The sequence below is a fragment of the Rhinolophus sinicus genome, chromosome 12, assembly GCF_057876585.1.
Source record: "Rhinolophus sinicus isolate RSI-liver-muscle chromosome 12, RSI-T2T, whole genome shotgun sequence".
In the NCBI taxonomy this organism is placed as follows: domain Eukaryota; kingdom Metazoa; phylum Chordata; class Mammalia; order Chiroptera; family Rhinolophidae; genus Rhinolophus; species Rhinolophus sinicus.
The window spans coordinates 7,508,063-7,531,259 of NC_142512.1; the positions used below are offsets into that span (position 1 = coordinate 7,508,063).

At 44.7% G+C, this 23,197-nt stretch overlaps 1 protein-coding gene across 4 annotated transcripts in view; it reads left to right on the top strand.

Moving 5' to 3' along the window:
- Positions 1-20,050, top strand: part of CDRT4 (CMT1A duplicated region transcript 4) — a 36,130-nt gene extending 16,080 nt beyond the window's left edge. For 2 of the 4 annotated variants that reach the window (XM_074320032.2, XM_074320031.2), the window contains 3 exons: positions 967-1,048; positions 15,991-16,068; positions 17,674-20,050. In XM_074320032.2, the coding sequence (XP_074176133.2) occupies positions 979-1,048; positions 15,991-16,068; positions 17,674-18,152 (627 nt within the window). In that variant the 5' untranslated portion in view covers positions 967-978 and the 3' untranslated portion in view covers positions 18,153-20,050. Of the gene's footprint in view, positions 1-35; positions 1,049-15,990; positions 16,069-17,673 lie in introns of those variants that run through there. The other 2 variants (XM_074320033.2, XM_074320034.2) reach the window with 2 other exon arrangements.
- Positions 20,051-23,197: the final 3,147 nt, after the last annotated feature.

Below are 23,197 nucleotides of genomic sequence, written 5' to 3' on the forward strand. Positions count from 1 at the left end.
TGCATTTTGTTACTAATTTCTCCACTCTGAAAATTGGACCACATTGTTTTGGCATTGTGGAAGATATCACAGTCCTGTATATTAATGCAGAGGATAACAGTCCAACCAGTGGGCCTGGGCCTCATACTCAATGCTTTATATGAATTATCTCATGACAAAAATCCTCATGGCAATCCACGGAGAGTTTCTATTATTGTCCCTATTTTACAGATGGGAACACTGAGACTTAGGAAGTATAAGTATCTTGTTTCTGGTCACATAACTGAGAAGCAGTTGGCCTGTACTGAACACATGATCTTAATTCTATGCTACACTTTACTCCAAACAATTGTTTAATAGGCAGCTTTTCTATATTAGGAACTTTGGCTAGTTCTCTTACCAGTTGCCCTCTTGAGATACTGAAATACGTATATAACAATATCACAGAAACACAAGAACAGCAAGGAGAGAGCTGGGTTTTCTGCAGTGATATACAAGGGGGATTATTACAGGCCAGGCCTTTGCTGGGGAGAGGACGTCCACCCTACACACTCCATGAGGGCCCTGTTCCCAGATTTTACAAGCATTTGATGCATCCCTCCTCCACTGTGCCAAGGAGACACATTACAGCCCTTGTTGTTTAATTAGATTTCTGACTCAACAAAAACTCCTTTTGTCAGAACTTCAAAATTTCCTGGCATATTACCCATACATATTTTCTATGTGGTTAGAAGTATGTTTCATTGTGTACTACTTGTGTATATTTGTGCCTAGAAAGATTCATTTGAAACTAGTAACTAAATATCTCTACCTAATTTCAAAAGAGCTTTCTTAACCTCTCAGGAATTGATAATTGCTATTTTCTCTTTTAACCACAGGTAACAGTTTCTTATATATTCAACTGTCCATTTTTTCCCCAAAGCTATCCATAATAGTTACATTCTGTTATATTTTGCCAGTTTACCTTTCTTAGTCTCTGTTTCTCAGAAACGTAGTGAGATGAGCTGCACCAGGGACTTACAAAATCTTCCAGACAGGAGAAGTGAGCACAAGAGGATATCTAAACAAGGTAAGTCGGTCTGACCTTGGGTTTGGACCATAATTAGTTCTCAAAGTAGACAAATGTGGGCCAAGAGTTAACTGGAATTTAATTATGTTACTTCTGAGCCTTCAGAAACACAGTTTAGGGAAAGAGAGAGACATATATCAATCAAGTAACACACAATGGGATAAACGGTCCTAATAGATGCGGCACAGAGTGGGGTTCTATATAAGCCCATCTAGAAGGCTGGCTGGCTACCCAAAAGGAGTGTCATAGGAGCAGTTCTGGAAGGAGAGATAAAGGGACTGGAGAACAGGGGCCACACATCTAAATTTACAATCGTTCTGAGGGAAGAAAACATCTGTGAAAAGGCAGTCACATCCACTAATAATAACAGGTGGAAGATACCTCAGGTGCTGCATCTGGTGGAGATGAGACATGCGTATGTACAACATGTGCGCGCGCGCGCGCGCGCACGCACACACACACACACACACACACCTGGTCATGTTGGATGGGAGTGGAAAGGATAGAGCACATATTGGATCAGTGGGAATGGAAATGGAGGTTCAGAGGAAAAATGGAGTAGAACTTGAGTTGGAATTCAGTACATTTAGGCCCCAGGGACTTCTCATATCAGACAGGTTTCACTTCACATTTCCTGGACTGCTGTGGTTCCAAGTTATTGTACTGTTGCTCTGCTGGGCAATTCACATGCAGTGTTTCATTCAATCTTTGCAATAATCATACAAAGGAGTTATGTCATTATCATTTTATAGATGGGTAAAGTTTAAGCTGAGAGAGAGCGAGAGGGAGAGAGAGAGAGAGAGAGAGAGAGAGCAGAGGAAATGATTTGCCCACTTAAAAGCAGTAAGTGACAGTGCTCGGATTTGAACCCAGGCTATTCCATTAGCCACATTTATTCATCATATTTATTAGGATAATGTCCCACATTTTGCCAGTTGACCTTCACTAGTGGTGGCTATTGTAGTCCATGATTTCCTTTGTGTACTGAACAAGTGTGCAGCTGCCTGATGTTTGGATTTCCAATAATCCTTAGAAATCCCAGGAGAAATTGCTGTGGCAATTGCAATAACATCTGTTTATGTAATGATTCAGATCCAAGTGCCTGAGGACAGAACAGTGAATGTGATAGATGAGATCCCTGTTCTTATGGAACTTACCTTCTCATTGGTTAAGAGAAAATAAACAACGGTGTAAATCATAAGAAATGTCAATCAGGAATAATACTATGCAGAGAATTAATATAGGAGACATAGTAGTGACTGGTGGTTACTTTAGGCAGCCATGAAGCCCTCACTGAAAATGCACGTTTAGGCTGAATGGAACTTCTCGGAAGGAACAACCTAGGTGAAGATAAGGGAAATGTACATCCCAGGCAGAGGGGGCAGCTGGAGAAGAACCCTAACATGGGAACAGGCTTGGTAATGTTGAGAAGAGGAGAAAGACCACTGTGGCTGGTGCAGTGAGTGATGGGGGAACAGTGCTAGCTAAGGCTGGAAGGACAGGCGCGTGCTAGATGAAGGTCAAGGTAAGGAATTTGCATTTTATCGTAAATGGAATGGGAAGCCTTTGTTGACAGCAGGAGGTGTTGACAGTGGAATGATTTAATCTGATTTATGTTTAAAACCTATCACTCTGGGTCCTCTGTGGAGAAGGAATTGTAAGGGAAAGAGTGGAAGCAGGGAGACCACCTCGCAGGTGTTCAGTGGTCCAGTGACAAGATGTTGATGTCTTGGGTAAGGATGGAGGTGGAGAGAAGTTAGATAATCTTAGAGGGTGGTGGGGGGAGAGTAATGAATCAGCTGTATTAATAATAAGAAGAAAGAGGAATCAAAGACAACCCTTAGGTTTTTGAATTGCACAATTTGGTGAATTGGTGCCTCTCTCTGAGATGGAAAAGACTGGAGAGGAACATATTAGGGAATAGGTCAAGTGTTCTGTTGGAACCATGAAGAGTGACACCCTATTAGATACTATACAAATGAAGAGGTACAGATGGCAGTTGGATATATAAATTTGGACGTTGGGAAGGGGGTCAGGCTAGAGTTAAGATTTGTCCAAAATGAGATGTAAAGCCACAGAACTGACTGATGTCACCTTGGGGTCCTGTGGAGATAAAACAAAGAAGGGAGCTCAGAAATCATCCATGGAGACTGAGAAGAAGGGTGGGGAGTGACATGGGAGGAAAATAGGTCCATGTGGTGTCATGGAAGCCAAATAGGAAAATGTTTCAAGAACATGAGAGTGGTTGGCTATATCCAGGGCCATTGCATGTAGGGAGGTACGAGGGGAGGGGCCCCGGATGCAATGGAGAGGCGTTCTTTGATGAGAATAGGGATGGTTCATCCATGGTAGTGGGAGGGGAGGCAGCATGCACAGGAGCGGTTGACAGGTGTGATGGGGTGGGGCAGGAGAGACAAGGGAGTTCCTGATAGATTCTTGGTTACTGCCCCAAGGAGGGTGAGGCAACGGCATCAGCTGAGAGGGAGAGGGAGGGGAGGTGATGAGGAGGTTTGAAACAGTTGTTTGTGGAGTGGGAAAGTGAAAAGCCTTGGAAAGGAGGGATAGTAGGGTGGGCTAGTTACACTGACTGATAGATGAGGGAGAGTGTGGAATATTAAGAGGATTCTGCAGCTAGACAGCCTGAGTGAAAAACCTGGCTGTGTCACTTAGTTGTGTGACTGTGGATGTATTAGTGAACATCCCTATGGGCTTTCGTGTCCTTGCTTATAAAATGGGGGTCATATAGCATCTAATACATATGATCTTTGTGAGGATTAAATTATTATCATTAATATAGGTAAGGTGCTTAGACTGTACCTAGTACGTAGCGCACAGCACAGAAACTAGCTATCATTGTTTCATGTGAGACCAGTCAGCACAGCTGTGTTTTTCTCTCACCATGTTTAGTTGCTGAGGTGGCACACGCAGACAGCCCACCCATTGGGTTTAACTAGAACTGGGGCTTGCTCATGCAAATATGGTTAGAGGGAGAGATGGGTAAGGGGGGTGAAGGTCATTTGCAAGAGGTTATAATGATATACCATGGGATTTAAACAGGATGAAGGAGGAAGTGAGGGCATGAAGGGATGGCTGAGAGAGGGCGGTATAATGAGTGGATCCAGATAGAGGGGTTGCTAGACGGGGAGCTGCTTGAGGGGGCGAGCTGGAAGGACAGAGGAGCACAGAGTGGGATGCTCATCGCTGAGATTGTGGTTATAGGTAATGATAAGAAAAGTGGACTGACCGCAGGGGTGGGTGGCAGAGACTGAGGCGAAGACAAGGTTAATGGAGGTGAGGTAGGTCAAGGAAGGTTGTGCTGGAGATTTGCATGGCTCATTCATGAGATGATGAAGAAACCACTGAGGATGGTAGGAGTAAAGCTGCAAAGGAAGCCAGTGTGCCAGGAGCTAACGTCGTCAGTGACTGAGGGCTAGAGGCTAGGGATCAGAAGGGGGCAACAACCAGGTGGATGGGGTGGTATAGTCTGATGGCATGAGCTTCCAAGGAGCAGGAAGGAAAATGGTTTGAGAATGGCAGTGGGGAGTAAGGCGGACAAGTACCCACCTCCAGGTCCAGAAACCTGTAGGTCATGAGGGGAGAAACAGCCCTCCCTTGAGAGACCTGCTGGGGACGTGGTACCAGAAGGGTCAGGAGGGAGGACACTTCCTTTGGTGATGATCTCACAAAGCACTCTTGGCAGAAAATCTCAGGGATACAGGGGGTAGGGTGTCAGCTTTTATCCTCAGCTTTTCAGATTTCAATCACAATTTTATCAGTTTACCCAAGACTGAGTAAACCTTACACCTTTTGATCCCCAACAATTTTCTCAGTATAATGTGGTGAATGCTACTTGTAATAGGGTCATTTTTGTCTTTCCCCAAGAGCACAGGGGAAGGACAGACTCTCTTCCTGGGAGGCTTAGGGAAGGTTTCCCTGAGTCGCTGAGCTACGCTCTGGATTTTGGAGGACATACAGTTCCTTAGAAGTGGGGAGTGGGAAGAGAATTCAGGACAAAGGCAACAGGTCATGCCAAGAAGTCAAGGCATGAGAGCTTGGCGAGCGTGGGTGCTATAGTCAGTGGAGTATTAAGTGTGTCTGGGTGTGTGGAGTGGGACACTCGTGGTGATAGAAGCAAGATTGGGAAGCTTTTCTGAGACTACATTTTGAAGGGTCTTGTATACCATGCTAAGGAATTGCATTTTATCTTGTAGGCAGTAGGAGTAAATAAGTTTTGAACAGAAGTGTGGCGTGATCATATCTTTCTCAGTTGGTTTTCTCTGCTTAGAATGACATGTCTGGTGTAGTGCTTGGCACGTAATAAGCATTCAGTAAATATTTGTTGAGTGAACGGATGCATATATTTATAAATGATAATTCTTGCATTAGCCATGTGGAAGATAAACTGGGGGAAAGACAATAGAAGTTCGAAAACCTGTTTGGAAAATGGACCCTGATCCTGGGGTGGAAGAGGGAAGGAGGAATTGAGTTTCTACTTTGAGGGGCAGGAAGCATGATGATGTCATCAACAGAAGCAGGACGTGAAGACAGAGGAGATGTTTGTAGAAATATGGGGTGACAATCAATACTGAGCTTTGTTTTGAACAGATTTAAATGTGATGAAAAGGCAGCATTTAGAGGAACTTGTTTAATAAGCTGTTGGAAATAAGAATCTCTTAGAAGAGAGATGGGTCCTAGAAAAATATTTTGGTTAATCTATCAAGGTCCCAGTGGTACTAAAGATATAAAGTGATCAGGCTTTGGGGAAGTGATTAATTTTGACCAAACTCCAAGGAAAATGATTATAATTTAAGATGCCAATATAATAATTTGTAATGAGACATATACCTATGTGTTATTTGATATATCAATTTTCAGAAGATTGCTGAGTGAACAAGAACAGAAGGTGCCACTTTCACCAAGTCGTATAGCCAAGGAATCTCCCTTTTTATCCATTCACTTCTCAGAGAACAAATGTTGACATTTCCAAGTCCATGGTACTCCATCCTTTGCACAGTGCTAGAGGAAACTTGCAAATTTTAGAAGGATCTTTTCTACACTTCCTTGCTTTCTCAATAGAAAATATGGGACACAATTTGACAATTTCTTGATGGGGCAGGGACCTCATTAAGAGCATCTATAATTTTTATTGGGAGTAATATTGTTGGAATGGCCTCCTTATAATGGGGCTGGGGTGGGGAATTGAGACTGGTGGCCCCTTCACTAAATGGCTTATGCTTTCTCTACTTTTATAGGAAATTGGTTTGCTTTTTACAGTTCTTTGGCCCCTCAACCATTACCCCATGTCTTGACAAATGGGTGGAGTATTTTGCACCTCCTTGTTTGGAGAGGGTTGTTGGGTGGCCACACTTGGCTCCTACATCTTGAGCTCTAGGCACCAAACCTTGAAAGTTTAGAGGGGATTTTTCCATTGACCCTATTGCTATGTCCTTGCTAGGACATCCAGTTTTAACAAAGCATCACAATGTGTAGGATACTTTTGGGGGCAGTTTCCCTGTGCATAGCTGGTCTTGGCCACGGGGAGCTGATTCTTTTTAATTTCTTCCCTGACCATCCTATGACTGGGGTTGCAGTGGGGGACTCTGGCTCCAGTTCTCCTATCTGAAATCTGCCTCACATCGGCACTGGCAGCACTCATTCACAGACACCATTTCAGTTTCTGGCCTCATCATTACGGTCAGTGTGCTCCAATGAATGGTAGACCTTGGAGCTGGTAAGAACCCTAGAGACCATGGGAGCAAACATCTGACCTGCTGTTTGTCCATGTAGATAGGGGAGCAGGGAAAACACTGCTCACGTCTCAGCATTGGAGGGGTAGTGGCTTTGGCAAAAATGAAATTTTGGGGAGACTAGCAACCATCAGGATCCAACATTTTCTGAGGATTTTGCTGTACAAATATTTATAAAAAGTGAAAAAGCGCCAATGAGTTTTCATTTTGAAAGACACAGCTCTTCACTTACAGTGGCTGACATTGGAAACAACTTAAAGTCCCTAAATGGAGACATGATTAATACTGGTTCATTCAGTTGATGCATTATTAAGCAGTCTCTAAAGTAATTATGAGGAATCTTTAAGGACATGAGAAAATACAATGTAAAGTTAGAGCAAAAATGATGGATTCAAATGGATATGTGTATTTTGTGACCCTAACCATGTGAGAACTGGATGAGAGCACACAAGTGATAGTTGTGTGATGGCACTGGGATTGTGAGATTACAAAATAACATTTGTCCAAACTTTCTATAATACTTATATATTTTTTCAGTTATGAGGACACAGACAAATAAATGTAGCAAAATACAAGTGGCCATCAACAACATGCCACATGCTTTGAATTGCTCTTCTAGGAAAGGAGATGGTTTGTTCTGCTTCCTCCTCACAATCTGCTAGTGAGTGTGATTCTGGCCACACGTAGGAGGGAGTATGGGTTTCTGCTCATTGGATAGAGTTGTCTTTGTGTAGCATTGAAATTAGCCTTCTTCACTCCATCTTCCAACCTTACCAGTGCTGGGTACCATGTAAAAGCGTTCCTTCCTTTGCTTCATCCCCAAATATTGCATTTTCCTTTTGCTTAATTTCCATTTTGTAACTTGTTTCAGGAGTAAAATTATTGCTGAGTATGAACGAAGTGATTCAGGGCAAAGTACAGTCAAACTCTTTAAGTTTCAGGAGGCGATTTATTTGGACTGTGGTTCAACTGGGGTAAGCTCACCCTTGACCACTGGGAGTTTCGATTTAATCATTATCTGAGTTTATCTGTGACCCAAGATTTGGGTACAACGTGCGATGGATGGATTTTCTCACATTTGGATGTGAACTAGGAAAACTGTGTGATACTGAGGACTTGCCAACAGGCTGAGGGAATAATTGAATCCTATATAAAGCAGCAAAGTTAGTTCTTTGCTTCTAGGCAAAGTCTCAAAAGTAAGTCACCTTCTTCAAAACAAATGCTAACCTGGATTGCTAGTGCTTTGAGCACTTCTAAAATGAGGTGGCCTGGCCCAGGGATTGAGGCCAGTCCTGGGAAATGCCTGTCTGTTTCCCCCATGTGTTCCCTAGGCTCATAATTCCCACTTTATCGCAGGGGAGGAGGACTTCCGTTTTCACATTGATTAGACATTGTGAGGCCACACATTTTCATGGTCGCATTGCTCATGAGCCAGCTGTCAGGCAGAGAGGGGTCTCTGAGTGCAAATTACCTAAAGTCTTTCATGTTCAGTTTCCTGAATATAAGATTGCAGGGCTATTTCTTGCTGCCTATTTTTCCGTACCATTCCTTCTTGTCTGCCTATTAATGTGCAAGTCTACCCTAAAGTGTCCACAGAAGGAAAGGTTGAAAAGCTCTCCTCTGATTCTGTCTGTTTGGCATATTCTGAAAATTTAATTTTAAAATTTGGAACTTGATCTATAGATACTATGGCCACATGTGCTTTGTGCCTAATGGGTCTTAAGATGGTAATTTTTATATTTATGAGTGCGTATTCCTTGGATACGTATAAAATTAAATTTGTAGTTGTAGCTGATAGGTGTGCAATGCCCAGTGCTTCTTCCTGTAGTGAATTTGTAAGCGTTTATTCAGCCAACTCAACACTGTAGTTCATAGGCAGAAAACATACCGCTTGGAAACAGCCCGTGTGATCTGCACCCTGGAAGAAGAATGTGGCCCCTGAGCGAAGAAGCACTTCATTCAGGATTTGAAAACACTGAGGCTGACTTGTAAACAATGCCCACTGGCTATCGTCCTCCTTGTCCTTCAAGAGTCAGCACAACCACCCTCTGTTCTTGAACCCATCTCTTGATACCTTTCCCCACTCAGGCTGAGTTAGGAAGCTCGCTGTCTGTCTCCTCATGGGTCTGTGAGCTCCTTGCTCCAAGGCTCTGCCTCATACTGCTGTGTCCCCAGCACCTGCTGCAGGGCCTGGCACACGAGACACACAATAGCTGTCTGCAGATTGACTGATGTGACTTGTTTTGGCCGATGCACAGGGATATCTCTACTTTTTTTCCGATGACAAAAATGACATGGATTCTCCATGGGAAACGAACCTGCTTTGTGAACCCTTGACATTGAGAAAGGTAGACCCCAAAGCAAGAGGGAATGTGGAGCATTCACGATGTGTTTTGGTGAGCGCAGGACCTGTACCAACATAGATTTGTTGAATCATGCATGAACGAATGATTGAATTGATGCTGCATAGCCATAGATACTTGAACTCTATTTCCACTGTTGCATGTCTCAAGGTAAACACATAGTCCTTAGAGAAAATACATAGAGCACAGAAGCATGATCAACAAGCAGGGTATCCCCACCCCCCACCATAACTGGTGAATTGATGATGCCAGATCTGTGTTAGAAGATGGACACTTCTGATTAGACTCCCTCCTCCCCACCCCAGATGAGGTTAGAGATAACTGCTTCCCTCCAGAAAGAGGCATAGTCTATATGAGAACATGGTGTCAACTACCAAAGCTTCCCTTCAGATGCAACTTGATTATTTTTTTTAATTTATTTTTTAAATTTATTGGGGTGACAATTGTTAGTAAAATTACATAGTTTCAGGTGTACAATTCTGTATTACATCATCTATAAATCCTATTGTGTGTTCACCACCCAGAGTCAGTTTTCCTTCCATCACCATATATTTGATCCCCCTCACCCTCATCTTCCACCCCCCACCCCCCTTAGCCTCTGGTAACCACTAAACTATTGTCTGTGTCTATGAGTTTCTGTTTCTCATTTGTTTGTCTTGTTCTTTTGTTGTTTTTGGTTTATATACCACATATCAGTGAAATCACATGGTTCTCTGCTTTTTCTGTCTGATTTATTTCACTCAGCATTACACTCTCAAGATCCATCCATGTTGTCACAAATGTTCCTATACCGTCTTTTCTTACTGCTGAATAGCATTCCATTGTGTATATATACCACAACTTCTTTATCCATTCACCTATCGAAGGACCTTTTGGTTGTTTCCATGTCTTGGCCACCGTAAACAAAGCTGCAATGAACATTGGAGCACACGTGTCTTTATGTATAAATGTTTTCAGATTTTTTGGGTAGATACCCAGGAGAGGGATTGCTGGGTCATATGGCAATTCTATTCGTAATTTTTTGGCAACTTGATTTTTTAACAAAGGGCAGTAATGGGTTTGTTTCTCCTCTCCTTGAAGTTGTGTGTATGTTTGGGGGAGGGACAGTGACGAGGAAGAAAAGGTGGCCGGCACAGGGAGAAGGGAGAGAACCCCTCTTCTTTCCTGAAAGGCCAGCTTGTTCATCCCACCCTTACTTCCCTCAATCTTAACAGCTCCAGGATTCCAAATGCTCCCCAGCATCAGTGCTGCCAAAGGCACATCAAACCATTGTCTTGTATGCACCCCACCTAGAGCCCATCAGGTAGAGGTGAGACCATGGCAAGAGTTTTCCATAGCTTCCATGGGACAGGGCAGGGTAAAGAGGTGGAGAGAGTCATGATAAGGCGGGGCTAGTGGGAAGTCTGTGGTGTGTGCACTGCATTTTCCCAGGTCTGAAATGCAGGGCCTTAGAGCATGTATTTAGCCTGTAAGATGAAGGGGTGGGGGTGGGGGGACACTCAGGATGGATATCAGCACATAAAACACACACTGCACCAGATTGATTCATGCCCAGAAATGTTTCTCCAGATCTTAGAGATAAGCCTTCCAAGACACTGCTGGCTTAAGTGGCAGCTTCCTCTTCAGCCAAAAATAAATGAGGAGCAGCCAGCGGGCAGACAAGGAAACAGAGGGCGGGGGAGGAAATGAGAGGTTGAGGAGGATACCATGCAGAGGTGAAATGAAACTGCATCAGCTTCCTGCTTCAGAACTGGTTCTGTTTCTGGCGCCAGACAAGACTCTTTGGTATGGAAGAGGGAGGAAAGGGAGAGATGAGACACCAGCAAGACAAGACACCCGCAGATGAGAGCAGAGATGAGAGGAAAGAAGCTGAACAGAGGGAAATTGGTCTAGTTTCCAGTAGAGAACTAGGCCCTCATGTTGGCTTGTTTTCTGGGTACGGACACTTTCGTGGGACCAACATTCTGAGGCTGATTTCAGAGGGAGTGAGTCATTGAAGACCCAGCTATACCCTAAGTTCGTCCTTCCATCCTCTTATGTCATAACATTCTCTGATGCTCACAGTTCTGAAACAAGGGCTGCAGAAGGATTTCAGAATCCACACATTTTCCTGGTTATGTGTTCCATGAGATGCCCCACCCAATGAGTGAATGAATAAATGAGTGAATGAATGATTCCATGGTCAAATGAGATTAGAGGAAATCAGTGTATCTTTAGGAGAGTTACAGAATAAGTTAACATAGGACAGGCTCTGAGAAGTCCTGCGCTAAAGGAATGTGTTGAACATGTCAGTTTTCAAACACCTGACTGAGGACAGGCCTGGTAAACTTACATTGCACAGCACCACGGACGATGTAAATAGTGCCCCTTGGATTAAGCAAGTTATGTGGCCGTACAGGGTGATCTTTTATTTTTTTCCCCTTTAAGTATCACCTATTAACACTTTATGAGATTCTTGCATTCTAGGGGACACAGCTTAGGAAACCCTGGGTTAAGATAATGTCTTGCCTGTCGTGAGTATGCAAATGGCACTACTTTCACAGCATTATTGGGGGTAAAAATCTGAGTGGGGTTGACTTATGTCAACTGATACAGTGCATTCATGTATCAGTCCTGCCTGGAACCCACAAAATCCTGTTGCAAGATGGTTTCCTGAGATAAGGATGCAGCTTATGGCTACAGACAGAGAGTGAGATTAGCTTTCATGAGAATACCGTTTACAGCCACAGTTTTCTTAGCTCAGTCCTTTAAGGCACTGGTTCTCCTTTGATCTAAGTCAGTCAATTCCGGTATTGGCAGGTGGTGGTGGAAATGACCAATTCCGTGGTCATTTTAAGTATTTAAAGGTCACTGATACGCATGCAGTACGTAGAATACATATAACGAAGAATTCTTGAATGAAAATATGTGTCTAAGACCTGCCAAAGGACTGAAATAATCTCCTGTACCTGTTTCTTATCTCTCATGTAGTTAACACTCTGTAAATCCCATAAATCTGCAGTTTTTTTTTTTTTTTTTTTTTTTTTTTTTTAGTTTAGAGTCTATAATAGTGGTCCCCAACCTTTGCTGCACATTAGAATCGAGGTTTGAATTCTGATGCTTGTGTCGCATCACATTCCAATTAAATCACAATGTTGGGGGTGGGAGCTAGGCATTTGAATTTTGAAAAGATCCCTGGTGATTCCAATGTGCAGCAAAGCTGAGGGATCACTGATTTAGAAGCACATTTATTTCCAGACATTTTATTATAACAGCCATGCCTCTGTGAGAGAAGCAAGACAGGAATTCATCCCCATCCTCATCACGTAAGTGAGATAACAGAGGTCCTGAGATGGTAAGGATCATGATCAAGGTCATACACTTGTGGCAGGTTCCAGGCAAGGGTCAACTCCTTTGAATTTATTTAGGCCAAACCCAGCATATCAGAGTAGATTCTGGGAATGGTGGGATAAGAGATTGGGTAGGGGTGGGAGGATTGAACATGGGCCTTCGTGCCCGTAGGAGAAACAAGAAAACCTTTCAATGGTATGCCTCCTGCCCCTCCCATCAATGCTATTCCTGTCTGTACACTGCTGCTTTGCATTTCATTTATAGGGAGACAAAATGGAACCTTTGTGCCAGGGTTGAAGGAAATTATAAAAGCCCACAGCTTGTCTTCAGACTTAATGTCAACTATTTGTCTCCTTTTATTTTCCAACAAACAAGTCCTCGCCATGAGTTTTGAGGCTGTCTCAAACATCCCCTCCCTTGGTTTTATAGTTTCCTAGTTCCCGCATCAGCAGGTATGAGGAAAACCTGCCATTCTCGAGAATCGTCCTTAGCAGCCACGGAGAGCTTTGTCGGGGTCTGATGATGACGCTTTCTTCTCAGGTCGCTGCCGTGGCTCTGGCTAACGAGTGAGAAGTTTTGAGCAAGAGTGTGGGTTATACAATTGCAAGCTGTGGGGACAGAGCCCCAGAGAGCAGTTTCCAGGCTCTCAACCTCACATGGAAAGGTGCTGGCTCAGATAGTAGATGGCCATCAGCTGTGACTAGTTGGCCATCAGCTGTAACCAGTTAGCCATGAGTCACTAATATAACTGCTGTGGCTGAGCTAGCAAGGGCGGATTGCAGTTAGCAAGGAGTTGTTGGTTGGTGGGCAGAGAAGCGGATGGCGGATTGAGGCTAGCAAGTGGGGTTAGCAAGCATGGATGCTGGATTGCGGGTCACGTGGATCCTACTTCCTGTGTCTCGCCGGGGCGCCAGCGTGACTGGGGTGCAGGAAGATCCCTCATTGGGGTACTGGCAGATGTTTGCTTGCGTGTCTCAACCAGCTGCCAGCGAGAATATAGTGGTGTGACTCCCCTATCTATGGCTCCGTTGTTGTTCCTTTTCGGCCTCACCATATCCTGTGTTCTTATGTGGGGAGCGGGACCAGAGATCCTGCATGACACAAGCTCATGTTGAAACAAACAGTTCATTAATAACTGAGCTTCTTTGAGGCTTCAGGGATCATTAGCTAGAAACTTAGAAGGAAGAATAAAAGGAATTATCCAAAATTCTGAAAGTACCACCAGCTCAAAACATTTTCCCACCACCTGACATAATTCAGTAACCCTACTGTACATAGGGGAAGAAGTACAAATGCATTCCTAACAGGTCTACAAATATGGAAGATAAGTCAAGAATTCCCTTCATTGTAGGTGGACAGATTGAGTAACACTTGGATGACAGACTTGATGTTTTTGGGGACTTGGAAGGGATGACCTGAAATTCTGAGGTCCCATGGCAGGTCTGAGAAGGAGAAATAGGATGCTTCCACTTCCAATTTCTTTTCTTACTAGTATGTAAAACTCTCTCAAGTTTAAAGGATTATTGGATCCATTTTTTCTTGCCCAGCCTCAGAAAAATGATACTGTAAATTCTCCTAAAAATGTATTGTCACGATTGTTAGTAAGACTCAATAGCAGGGACTCCTGGATCAGAGGAGGTTTGACAAAAACTAGTTTTTTTTTTTGTTTTGTATTGTTTTTTTTTGAGAGTATGAATGAATCTCTAAGATGCTATCTTTTGTTAGATGTGTAATAAAATGCTGACATTTGTGAATAATTTACTTTAAATACAGTGGAATTTAAGGTTGTCCTGCAGACAACACACTCACTTGCCTTCCACAATGGTTCTTTGATTAGGAGAGAAAAAGGGTAGAAAACCTGGGACTTGCTTATCTAAGGGGAGTGTTTCACACATGAGCAAGTCAGCTGAAAGAAGGAGTTAGAGTCATTATTCAGCCCTCAGACCCACTGAATTACGTGGTGTTAATTAGAAATGCAAATTCTCAGGTCCCCAAAGCAGAGCTCCTGGATCAGAGTCATGAAGGGTGGCAACCAGGGGTCTGTGTTTGTGTGTTAACAAGTTTTCCAGGTAATTCTAGTGCTCACTAGAGAAGCATTTCCATAGCGTGATGGTTCTCAAATTTGGTCTCCTGACCAACACTGCCAGCATTACCTGGGAACTTGCTAGAAACCACCTGGGACTTTTTTCATTGGGCACTGGCAGGTGATGATAGAAATGCTTCATGGTACATTTTTTTTTTTTTTTTAAAGATTTTATTGGGGAAGGGGAACAGGACTTTATTGGGGAACAGTGTGTACTTCCAGGACTTTTTTCCAAGTCAAGTTGTTGTCCTTTCAGTCTTAGTTGTGGAGGGCGCAGCTCAGCTCCAGGTCCAGTTGCTATTGCTAGTTGCAGGGGGTGCCACCCACCATCCCTTGCGGGAGTTGAACCGGCAACCTCGTGGTTGAGAGGACACGGTCCAACCAACTGAGCCATCCGGAGCTCAGCGGCAGCTCAGCTCAAGGTGCCATGTTCAATTTTAGTTGCAGGGGGTGCTGCCCACCATCTCTTGCTGGAGTCGAGGAATTGAACTGACAACCTTGTGGTTGAGAGCCCACTGGCCCATGTGGGAATCGAACCGGCAGCCTTTGGAGTTAGGAGCATGGAGCTCTAACCGCCTGAGCCACCGGGCCGGCCCTCATGGTACTTTTAAACAGCCAAAGGCCACAGAAATGGCAAACCTGAACATATAAAATAACACATTTTCAGATAAAAATTCTCAGATGTGTCTTTTCCAGTTCTGGAACTGGAAAGGAACGGAAAAGTTCTCCTGGATCTCTTTCCTATCATTACACTAGGTAGTTAATAATAAAACCTTACAAATCTTCTGCGTTTCCCTCCCCACCTTTGCTTTAGCACACTGGCTGCTGAATCAGCAGTTATGGAGGTGGGGCCCAGCAGTCTGAATTATAGCAAGCCCTCCAGGGACAGGTACCCCTAAGTTCAAGAGCCATGAGACCACTGTGCCCATCAAATTGCCCGCATACAAGACCACATAGAGCACGAAGACTTCCCTATGTCAACCTGTGCCTGGGGTCCTGAAGTTAACTCCTGGCAGCTGCCCATCTCAACCAGTGCCAGGCTTAAGAAGTGCAACCCGGAGGGCAGGAACTAGACCCACTTTCAGTAACATGACCACACATGGGCTCTGGGAGAGAAGATGGCATGGTTGGGAAGTGGGGACCTTTCTTTCTTCACTTTTTCCATGGTCCAACCTCCACACAGCCCCCAGGGTGCCCAGAAATCAGTCCTTGAAAGCTCAAAGACCAGAAAGCAGAAGTCCTAGAGACTGACATGACCTCCTGTGCTGGGCTCACCCAGACTCTTTCCTTTCCATGGGAGGGGCGTCCTCATCTCTGAGGGCAGGATCATGCAGAAATCTTTCCCTTGGGATCCCAGGGTCACTGCTTTCTTCTCAGGTCACTGCCATGGCTCTGGCTAATGAGTGTATTTTCCCAAAGGTACTTGGACCTGTGATGTGAAGAACCCTCTAAAAATGAACAAGAGGATTGATGCAAGACGGATGAAGACAGACGAAGGTAGGGCATGGGAGCTTAACTACGGGAGCTTCTGCTGTGGGGTTCGCTAAAGTTGGAGGACTTGGGGTGGGGGGTGGGGAGACAAAGAGGTGGGGCACAGGGGTGGCCACTCATGTTACACTGGTAGAGAGACTATAGCGTGTTTGGGAGGTGGAAGAAGGTGGCTGCTCATTTTGTTCTAGATAGTTTTAGACAGTTTTAGTTTCACCTCTGCCAGAGATAAGCAAATGCCCTAACCTGTGAGATCTGTGAATTCTGCATTTGTTCTGAGGAGACAAGGATGAACAGTCAAGTCCGTGCCTGGGAGATTTGAGGCACATTTTCTAGTGAGACGTTGTATCACACATCTTGCTTTCCTTGGGCAGAATGATACCATTGCAGCATGTTCTTTCCTGACAGATCTGTCCCCAGATGAGCTCCAGCTCCTGAACACCCATGAGGCATCCTGGGAATAACTGTGTGATCTGCACTGTCTCTTGATTATCCCCATTTAGAATGCTTTTTACTGAATTCAGGTTGGAGGTGGCAAGATGAACCTTTTAATTCCGCTGCCTCCCAAACTCCTACTGAAGTGGCCAAAGAAATATAAAATCGAGGGAAGTATGCACCACTTGAGAAAACAGGGGGAGGTAAAAGCTGCAGGAGAGTAATTTTGAGGCATTTTCCCACTAATGGAGTGACGTTTCAAAGGGAAGAAGGAAGGACTGACGTGCCCTTGATTTGATATCTACAGAGGAATAAGGCTGCTTGGTAAACTAATGTGTTGAATTTCTAGTCAAGCCCCCTCACCCCCAAACACCTAAAACTTCTGGCCAGTGGCTATAATGAAAAGTTTAGGAATTTTGGAGCCCATTGGACTTGAGTTCAAACCCACCATTTGCTAGTTGTGCCACCTAGTCAGCCTCAGTCTCATCCTCTGTTAAATGGGTATAATATTCATTCTAAGGTGCAATAAGGATGAAATAAAATAATGCAGGCAAGGAGACATAGCCAAAATTTTCATAGTTACCATTTACTGATTACTATATGCCAGATACTGTGCTAGACGCTTTACATAAATTATTTCCTTTAATCCACAAGAAAGCCCTATTAAGTTGATCTTACTCTAACCACCATTTTACACAGAAGGGTTAAGACACTTGCTCAAGGTTTACAAGGGCTAGAAGAGAAGGAATTTGAACTCAAACAGTCTAAGTGCAGAGGCCATGCATTCAAGCCCTAAGCTATACTGTCCCAAGCCCTTAAAATATACTACTTTACTTAATCCTTACAAGAGGCTTATAGTAACCATTTTTTATTGGTGAAAAAATAGAAGCTCAGAGCTAAACTTTGATATTATACAAAGATCTGAAACCAAGCCTGCTTGACTCCAAGTTTCCCACTCTTTACTATCATGCTGTTCTTTAATTGATAAACTCTATGGCATGTCCTTCTGTCTCCCAACTTTGGATTGGATTTTATTCCCACTGAACACAAGGAATGGGAAGGCTATTATGCGTGAGGGGGAGAAATTCAGAATGTATTTCCAACACCCTCCAATTCTTTGAAGAATTGAATTATTGTCTGCGAGAGCCTCTAAATTGCCTAATTTCTCTTTGCTGGTAGAACTCACAGAAAACATTGGGCTTCCCCTGAAACTGCTTGAAAAACATGACCCTTGGTCAGCCTATGTCACATATACCTCCCTGATGGTGACAAGACTCATTGAGAAAAGCAAAGCTAGAGAACTGGAATGCATGAAAGCTCTTGAGGAAAGTGGACGGACACTGAGGCAGAACAAGTCTTCCAGCATCATCCAGCTGAGAAGGAGAAAGTCATCCAAGACACCCAGCAACGTGGTGTGCGAGGACACGGAGCCCACGTTATCTGTGTGGGATGCTTTCTCTGTGCTGGCCCCGGGGCACACTGTTTTTCCAGAGCCTGTACACTTGCATACGGATTCCAGAGACTGTCCCACCACAAACTATAACAAGATCATCTTTTCTCGAAAACCTATAATGAGGATACTTCCATACAGCTCACTTCTGCCCAGCAAGGAAAAACATTCGAATGTTTTGCAAGGAGTCCCTGCAGCTACCCTCTGAAATTGTACAGCAATTAAGCTCCATTTGCCACAGATTTCACTATGTCCTTTAAATTTGAACCTTCCCCTGCTTGTGTGGAGGTTGCCTGAGATAAACCAGATCAGAATTTGGACTGTGGGTGGGTGGATACATCCCTTCCAGCATCTCAATCAAATGGGGCTGGGAAGCCCCAGGTTCTAGTTCCCACCATAGATGCTAAGGACCTAACTAGTCCGGGTCCAGGCAGGAGACAGAAGTCATACCAGTTATATTACCAGAGATAATTTAATATAAAGAATTATTAACCAGGCAAAGGCAGGAAGAGAACATGAAGTTATCAATGGAGGTAGCACCCGCAGGAAACAGTTACCACCTCCAGGGCTGGGGGAACAAAGGGAAGATATTGGACTTACTGAAAGTTAGACCCTTGGAGAAGGGGCATGTGGGCTGAATCTCAGATTTCTGAGGTGGGGGAGTGGGGATGTTCCTCAGCTGGGGCTGGTGTCTATGAGCTCAGAGGAGAGCCCCTGTGGGGATTGTACCCCTGCCCTTGAGGAGGGGAAGCTGTTTTGGCTGAGGTTGGTTCTGTGAGTTTTGGGAAAACCAAAAACTGGACTCGAATGCTTCTGGAAGGAACTGACACTGCCTAAGTGAACAAGAAGCGTTGCTAGGGGCAAGAAATAGGGATAGGAAGTCAACAGAAATAAGCAGGAAGCAAACCAGGAAGTTGCTTCCTCGTCCTCCAGCCTGGTAGGCTCCCTCTAACGCCCCATGGGCAGAGCCAATCAGGGTGGAAAGCAGGAATGTGGTCTGCAGAATCCCAACCCCAGCATCTCAAAGTATAGAATAAAAGGATGGACTTGAAGCCAAGAGAAAACTAGCTTAATAACCAGAGTGGCAGGGTTCCCAGTGATCCCACCTTGCTGTTCCACTTGGCATCTGAACCTTGTATTGACATGTTTTTGCTTTGGAGGTTTTACAAAGTGGCAATAGGGACTTAGGTGTCCCCTGCTGAGAAATGAAGGATTTTCTCCCCTAATACTTCTTGAAGTCTTATCTTGTGGGGTGGAGTTGGTGGAGGAGAAATTCCTGGCTGGACCCCAGTTATTATTTGTCAGATCACAGTTAGAACTGGTCCACTCATTCTCTGAGCTCTTCCTAACTGGCCCCAAAGCAAGGAACACTAACCTCAACTCAGTCTCAAAGCAAACAGGCTTTGTCTTTAGACATAAGGGGATCTTGTTATGATGGGCATACCCAGCTGGTCTCAGATTTGGGGTATATCTTCTAAGCATAGTTCCATTGGTGGCTTTTCTTTTCTTTGATCTCACCTGAGTTTCTGTGTTTGTATTTCTGAAGCAGTTAATATCCATCCTGCTTTCCTCACAGAGACTTAGAAGATGCAATGTGGTACTTGCTATAAATACCATTTGAGAAAATTGAATTTGCCCTACAAATGCATTCTCTCCATCCCAGAGTGTCGTGGAAACTTTTGTACTCAAGTCTGGCTGCTGTGTGTTGTATTGAGACAGCTGCACAGATGAGGAACTCCAGACCCATTGCTGGGTTCTCAGCTCTTGGCCAGAATAAATTCTTGAAAAAGTATAGGTGGTTTCCAGTGAATTTGAATAACTGTATCTTGTGTTCAGGGAGCATTTATAGACATGGAGGCAGATGATAAATTCCTCCAACAAGAATTTTTATCTCTTCTATCCTTTTATGGGATTTTATAGCCAGAGTGGATTTGGGAAGCTATGGATTAGAGAGTCTCTTTGAGTGTTAGAATTTCTAGGGATTTGGCATTATTGCTTTGAGGGCAGAGCAGTCACACTGTTTTTTTAAAAAAATATTTTTTCTAGGTGCTTAATTGCTTTTATGAAAGTATGTACTTTCTAAATTTAAATAAAGGTTTTTATAAATAGCATTGTTTAGATTAATTTAATTCTCAGTCTATTATAACAAGACACGCATGAGCCAAAGACCTCATTAGCACCTTATACTGTGATGAGAATTGCTTGCATCTGTGACTGCAGTCCAGCTGCATTGCTTCCTGGGGCACTTTTAAGAAGGAAGAAGAGTAATTCCTTTTGAAATGGAGGACTCTGTTCAAGGCCAAGCTGGGGTTCACAGGTTTGGCCACATTCGCATGAGCACTGAGGAGGCTGCTGGGAAATCTTTCTCCCAGGGAAGAAGCAGATGGACAAAACCAACAGGAACCAGTAATTAAGACTTGATCATGGGGAGAAAAGGGGTGATCCCGAGTACCCTGTCGTGTCTGTTGCTTAGCTTTCTCTCCTGATCCAGACCACCTTGAGCTCCATGGCGGTGGGGACCCATGATTCACATTCTTAAATAACTCTTTTGCTAAAATTCTGGAAGGCCCTGGAGTACATATGAAAAGTTGGGGAGAGAGCTTCTGCTTGATTTCACAACGTACCAGCATGCAGGGGCCCAGTGCCCTGAGTGTGGACAAGCAGAAGCCAGGTCTGGTAGAGCCCAGTGGACACTTGGCGGGACCAGCTTTGTTCATGAGAAGCCGAGAGACATCCCTGGTGCTCCCAGAACAGGCGTGGAGCCCTTCCAGGGCCTGAAGTCCATCCAACACGAGCAGGTGGGGCACGGAATGGAACATGGATTATTCCTAATGTAACCTCATCTGCCTATTCAAGTTGGAGGGGCCTGGGGTGTCTCAGGTTACTTGAAACATATTAAACTTCCATTTCTAAGAGGGAACTAGCTTTCTCTGATGTTCCACAGCCTCTTCTTATTTATCTCCTCACCATCTGGAATTTTCTGTTTGGCAGGAGAGTTGTTTCTATTAGTCTCCCTGCTGTAGTAGGTTTATGAAACACCAGAATATGTATTTTATTGGCCTGCTGTGTTTCTCTGTTACTAAGGCCCCATTCTGACACATACCGAGTAGCTGCTTTTGAACAAATTCTCTGGTTCCCGCACACAGTACGGTGTTTACCCATTTGCGAATTCCACGATTGGCATTTAAACAGTTGATGTTTAACCTCAGCAACAGGACTGAGCCTGCTGGCCATTTTCGCTCTGGTGGGGCTATTGGGACAGCAGATAGTTTCACATTTTGTCACTGCCCAGCCATGGCTTGGGAGCACGTATTGGAGGAGATTCAGCTGCTTGACAGATAAGAGGCTGCAGGAAAGTCTTCAAGGAGGTAACTGCATAAACAAAGGTGCTGGTACAGGTGTGTGCAAGCCAGATGCTTGGGGGGGCCTGGGAGCCGCCTGGAATGGGAAGCTGGGGTAGGACCACACAGAGGGGCTGTGGATTTTATTAGCAGCACAATTGACGAGCGCAGCATGTTCAGCAAACCCAGTTCTTCCTTTTGTTGGCCCAGGTCCTCATGTAGAAATCATGAATGCCCCTTAGTCTTTTTTTTTTTTTTAGGACAGGGAGGTAAACATGTATACCTTGAGGTGAGGATTTTGACCCCTGGGTTTTGATGGAGTCCTCAGAAGTAGCTGAGATGTCTCAAGGAGCAGGTGATACAACACAGGAGTCCCAACCGGGGACTTAAGGTGTGTCCATGGGGACAGAAAACCAGGAGCAGGAACCCCAGCCCAGTAGTGCCACTCGTGTGTCGCAGAGGTGATAAAAAGACCGCAGAAGTGCTTTGGGAGATGTGCACAAGCCAATGTCCACATCTGGGCAGTGTGGCTCCTTTCCTCCATGGCTGAGTCATTCATTCCGAGAAGCTTTTAGGAATCCCCACCCTTATCAAGTGAAGGGCACATTTTCAGAGCCTGCAGTTTATCAGTGCTGGATAAGATAGAATGGGAGACTAGGGAGGGAAGTAAACAGGGACCTGAGATTTACTGACCTGATGTTCTCAGAGCCCTGACTGAGGTAATCAGGAAATTCTTGCTCTTCCTCCTTCACTCCCCCCTCCCTCACCCCCATCTCTTCCCAGGGACCCAAAGCCTCAGCTAGCTATCAGATACTTGAAAATCCCACAACATCCTAAACCTGTAGGGCATGGTTGGGCCGGGCCTGTCCCTGGCACTGAGCATGTATGTGGGCTGCCTCTGGGGCTTTGGGAGTGGGGGTGGAGCAAGCAGGGCCAACAGGGGATTCAGGAACACCTCAAGTTTAGGTGGGGCCCACTGCCACCCTATATTCTATACCTTGATCCTGACCATGATACAATTTCTGCATGGGGTCAGGCAGGATAAACACTGTCATGAAAAAGACATTGGACTTAGTATAGAGACCTCTGTCTCTTCTCCTAGGCTCTATATTCTAGGGCGAATAAACACTCCCATCTCTCCTGAGGTCTTTCTAGGAAACTTATACTGCTGAGTGCCCAGCAAGACTCATGGCACCAATTCACTTACTCTGCGGATTCAATTGTTCACCTGCCTAGAGCATTCCATTATTTTTGGTAAGAAAGGGATGTGAGAAGCCACAACATTTCAGGCAAGTTAGAAATCCGCCTCTGTGGAACCGCTTCTGTGTGTCTGCCAGTGGGGAGAGTTTTGTGGGGAGCAGAATTAGTCCCAGAGAAAGTTGCAGCTGGAAGGAAGCTCATTCTGAGTGCAACAGGCCCTCTGCCCACACTTTTACATGTCTGAGGTCATCCATGTCCATTTTACTGCCCACAGGCTTAGATCCTTGCTTACCTAGTTGACCAGCCAACACTGAAGTAAGTGAGCCCCTTTGGGACTGGAACCCAGGCTCTCAACTCCAAGTCCAGGCTGCTTTCTCCATAGCCATGTTCCCTCCTCCTCCTCTGCCTCGGTTTCATCAGTGGTACCCCTGCTGGTGTAGCCTCAAGTGGGGCAGATGTGTTCAGCCTGTGGCTGCTGACTTTCAGGTTCAGCTACGCTCCTTCTGCGGTGAAATGTCTTTATTAGAAGTCTGTCCTTGTGGGGCACAGTTACACAGAGCCAATTTCCCATGTGCCGCTGGACCAGCAGAGCAAGGACAGTGAGTCTGGAGGTGCCACGGACCTGGGCAAGGTCAGTCATGTTCACTGTCATATTCCCAAAGCCCGGCCCATGACCTGGCACATAGTTGGTGCTTCGCTATTTATTGAGCAA